The sequence below is a fragment of the Nuphar pumila genome, chromosome 2, assembly GCF_984573655.1.
Source record: "Nuphar pumila chromosome 2, dmNupPumi1.hap1.1, whole genome shotgun sequence".
In the NCBI taxonomy this organism is placed as follows: domain Eukaryota; kingdom Viridiplantae; phylum Streptophyta; class Magnoliopsida; order Nymphaeales; family Nymphaeaceae; genus Nuphar; species Nuphar pumila.
The window spans coordinates 36,911,364-36,915,660 of NC_143250.1; the positions used below are offsets into that span (position 1 = coordinate 36,911,364).

Below are 4,297 nucleotides of genomic sequence, written 5' to 3' on the forward strand. Positions count from 1 at the left end.
AACCCCTGCTTGCCTTTCAAAAAACCTCTAACGGTTTAACCCGTCTTTGAAATTTTTCAAAAAAAAAAAATAAGAGGGGGGTGTTGTTATTTTTTTGAACACTAGGTCCATATTCCAGCTCATAATAAAAAAAAGGATAGTTTTATTTGTTTGTTATTCTTAATTAAAAGCAAAGACAACGCTGAGAGAACTCTGCAAATCTCCCTTTTCTCTGTCAAGACAAAGAAGGAAGAGAAAGAGAGAGAGAGAGAGAGTTTTGGGGGGAGGCGGCGATGGCGGAGGTGCCAGAGGTGAGCGAGGGGGCGGGTGATGGGCGCACAACCGTCGTTTCCTCACCGCCACCCAAGTTTCCCCTGACCGCCGGCGAGGTGGCAGTGGCCTCCACCATCGTTGTGGGATACGTCCTGGCCCTCTTCTGCGTCTACTTGACGATGCCCGCCTCCGATTACGCCTTTCTTAGGCTCCCACAAACGCTTGAGGATCTCCAGCTCCTCCGGTGACTCTCTCTCTCTCTGTGTGTTATATTAAATTGGTCTTCTTTGTGTTAAAAAATTGATGATTCCCTTCTATGGTTGATTGGAAATTGTTGGGTTTTTGTTATATTTATTTGGGTTTTTTTTGTTGAATTTGGTTTTGTGTGTATCCCCTTCTTCAAACTTTCTGGATGAAATGATCATTGTTGTTGGTGTTTTTGTTATTCTTTTTTTTTAGGAAAACAAGAAGATGGCCAAATTGGGAGCTTTGTTTAAGATGAATTGGGGCTTGTTTTTATTGATGAGATGGGGTGAAAAGGAGGAAAAATCTTATTTTTTCCCTGCCTTTCATCGATTTGACCTTTGTAAAGGAAACCCGATCATGGTCGTAAATACTTTTGGTTTTTTACATTATTGATCTGACAATTGACTGATTTAATTGGGTTCCGTGTTGGGATTTGCTTGTGATAGTTTCAGAACTTCAATGGAGGTCTGGCAAAGTTCTCTGAGTTATCTAAGATAATGTGTAATATGGTAATTAGATGAGGTTATCGAGATTCTCATGGTGGTTTCTTTGCCGTCAACAAGGTGATAACCTTTAAGAAGCAAGATCTATGAGCCTGTACGCTTCCCTTTATGAAGCTCGTTTTCCTCACCGTTTTTCAGTTATCGCCCTTCAGTTTTCTGTGTCCCAGTTTTCAGAATTAGGTTTTTCTCACTTTCGTAATCTACAATTTATTTACGTATGGAGTGCCGGTGTTTTTATTTTATGGAGCTCTTCATTGTTGTCTTTATTAGTTTTAGGACCCTTTGCGGTTTGAGACTGGAATGCTTACATTCTAACTTTGAAGGATAAGGTATCAAATTTGATCAAGCATATCAAGAATCCAGGGTTCTGTAATTTAAGCTTTATTGATATCCAAAATGTCTATTCTCTGTCTTTTTGCAAATTTATGCAATCTGAAAATATATTCTGAAACCTCCAGATTTGTTGTGCATAACTATGCCACCAATTTTTGTTGAATTATTGTGTCAGTTTTCATGAGTAACTCTTCCTGTTTTCCGAGCGTCATCCATGAAGAGCTTCTCTTGTCTCATTTTACAGCTTTGTAGTAATCTGACCAATCACTGATTGTCCCATGAGATTGTATCCTACCATCTTGATTGCAGATTTGTTTCAGCAATCTATTGTTTACTTTCTGAAAATTATAATGATTCTTAGCCATGCCATAGGTTTGATTTTAAACGCACTACCCTATAGTCCGGTCCAGGTATAAATTAACTATCTTGAATGATATGAGGAAATCTCTTGTGTTTCTTGGACCGTTCACCAAAAGCTTCTGTGTAACTTACGAAGAATGCTTTTCATGTTAAAGGAAGCATGCTTCCAAGGACTTGGGGGACATTGGAATTGTACTTTCATTAAAAACAACACATTTACATAGTTAGGGAACTGTAATTTCTAGCGAGAAGAAACTATAGTTGGCTTTAATAGAAATAAGGAATAAAGAAAAAATCATAGCCCATTTCCAAAAATTCCTTCATAACATTATATGCTGAAATGATGTCAAGACAAAAGTGTTTGAAATTTGCTTCTCATTATAAGAAGAATGTGTACAATGTACACTATTATGTACTTTCCATATAATAGATGGACTCTTATGCTAAACTTAACATTATAGTACTAATGAATAATAAATTATTTTAATTTAGTATTCGTACTGATTTCATCATGTATGGTGCGCAAGCGTTTTTGAAAGGTGAAATTTGAATTTATTTGATCTGCTACATAATACTAATGCCATAAAGTATGACAATTTCAACTCTTTTTGCTTTTGAATTGGCATCTTAAGAATTTCTGAGCTGTTCTTTTTTCTTGCATCATATAAACCTAAACAACGTGGGATATGGAAGTGAATAAAAGTGATTGACTCTGCTATGGCTTAATTTACTATGTGTTGATGCTTCTCTCTCTACAATTTTTAACCATCCAACTACTGGAGCTGATTGTAAAAAGTCTGATCTCATCTTTCTTGTAGGGATCACCTTGAAAGTTACACAAGAGATTACACCATACAGGTGCTGGTGGTCTACTGTGCAGTCTACATTTTTATGCAAACATTCATGATTCCTGGGACTGTATTCATGTCCTTGCTTGCTGGAGCTCTTTTTGGAGTCCTTAAAGGTGTTGCTTTGGTTGTCTTTAATGCCACTGCTGGTGCATCGTCATGCTATTTCCTATCAAAGTTGATAGGGAAGCCCCTAGTCTTCTCATTATGGCCAGACAAGCTGAGTTTTTTCCAAGCACAGGTGAGGGTGTGAAGCCACCTCAGGAACTCCAAATTATTGTCTTGTGATCTCTGAACTCTTCCATTTCAGGTTGCTAAAAGAAGAGAGAAGCTTCTGAACTACATGCTCTTTTTAAGAGTAACCCCCACTCTGCCTAACACATTCATAAACGTAGCATCACCAATTGTGGATGTACCTTACCATATATTCCTTCTGGCAACGTTCATTGGACTTATTCCAGCTGCTTATGTGACTGTAAGGGTATGTCATAGAATGTATTTTGGTGGTTCCCACTTTCAGTTTAGTTCATTTGGCATAAAAGATCAAAGTTTTTTCTCTTTTATTTATGCAGGCTGGTCTGGCTCTTGGTGAACTAAGATCGCTAGCTGATCTTTATGACATTCAGGCCCTTGCAACACTTTTCTTCATCGGAATCGTCTCAGTAACTCCAACATTAATAAGCAAGACCGACACTTCTTCCTGAACATGACATCAATATTTTATTGTGCAAGCTCTGTGCATTATCAACAGAATGAAGGTGTTGGAGCAATCCATGTATTTGTACAGTTGAATTTACTGACCATTATTGCCATAGACAAATTTTCGGCATTCTACTGCAGCGCAGGGGAAAGAAATTTACATACAGATAAATGCATCTATAGATTGGCAGTTGGTGAGTAATTCTCATGCAGTTTGGCTTGTTTTAGTAGTATGTGACTCAATACTAGTGAACTAAGATCGCTAGCTGATCTTTATGACATTCAGGCCCTTGCAACACTTTTCTTCATCGGAATCGTCTCAGTAACTCCAACATTAATAAACAAGACCGACACTTCTTCCTGAACATGACATCAATATTTTATTGTGCAAGCTCTGTGCATTATCAACAGAATGAAGGTGTTGGAGCAATCCATGTATTTGTACAGTTGAATTTACTGACCATTATTGCCATAGACAAATTCTCGGCATTCTACTGCAGCGCAGGGGAAAGAAATTTACATACAGATAAATTCATCTATAGATTGGCAGTTGGTGAGTAATTCTCATGCAGTTTGGCTTGTTTTAGTAGTATGTGACTCAATACTAGTGAAATGTAAATATTGATGCAGTTATATAGTGTTTACATTAGTTAATCCTGAATTCCTGTGATGGCCATGGGCAATGCTTTGCTTTCAGATGAATTGCTGTTGTATTTCTGTTGGGTACAAAGCACAAGTTAATTGGAAAGAATCAGAATCATGTTTCCATAATTTATTCCGTTTGGTGTGTGCTGTTTTGGAAAGTTCATTGTTGTCTGTAACATGGTCACCGGTGTTGTTCATTGCGGTCAAGGGTCACCAAGCCCCAAACATAACCCCATATCCTATAACCGCATCCTTTGAACTAAAAAGGGCTCCAGTATGCTTGGAATGCTAAATTTTGATCCTGTTAAATTGTTTGTAATTCAATTCTAATCACAAATAAAACGATGAAAGAGAGAGGTGCCAATATATATTTGGTAGAAAATGAGCCAAGGCTAAGCTTGCACGTACTTC

General features: G+C 37.7%; 1 protein-coding gene across 1 annotated transcript; it reads left to right on the forward strand.

The window, feature by feature from the left end:
- Positions 1–272: 272 nt before the first annotated feature.
- LOC149845271 (putative membrane protein At4g09580) lies at positions 273–3,990 on the forward strand. The gene is made up of 4 exons (XM_089987417.1): positions 273–496; positions 2,513–2,783; positions 2,853–3,023; positions 3,115–3,990. The coding sequence occupies exons 1-4, from the start codon at positions 273–275 to the stop codon at positions 3,244–3,246; spliced, it is 798 nt and encodes a 265-aa protein (XP_089843543.1). The 3' UTR covers positions 3,247–3,990.
- The last annotated feature ends 307 nt before the right edge of the window (positions 3,991–4,297 follow it).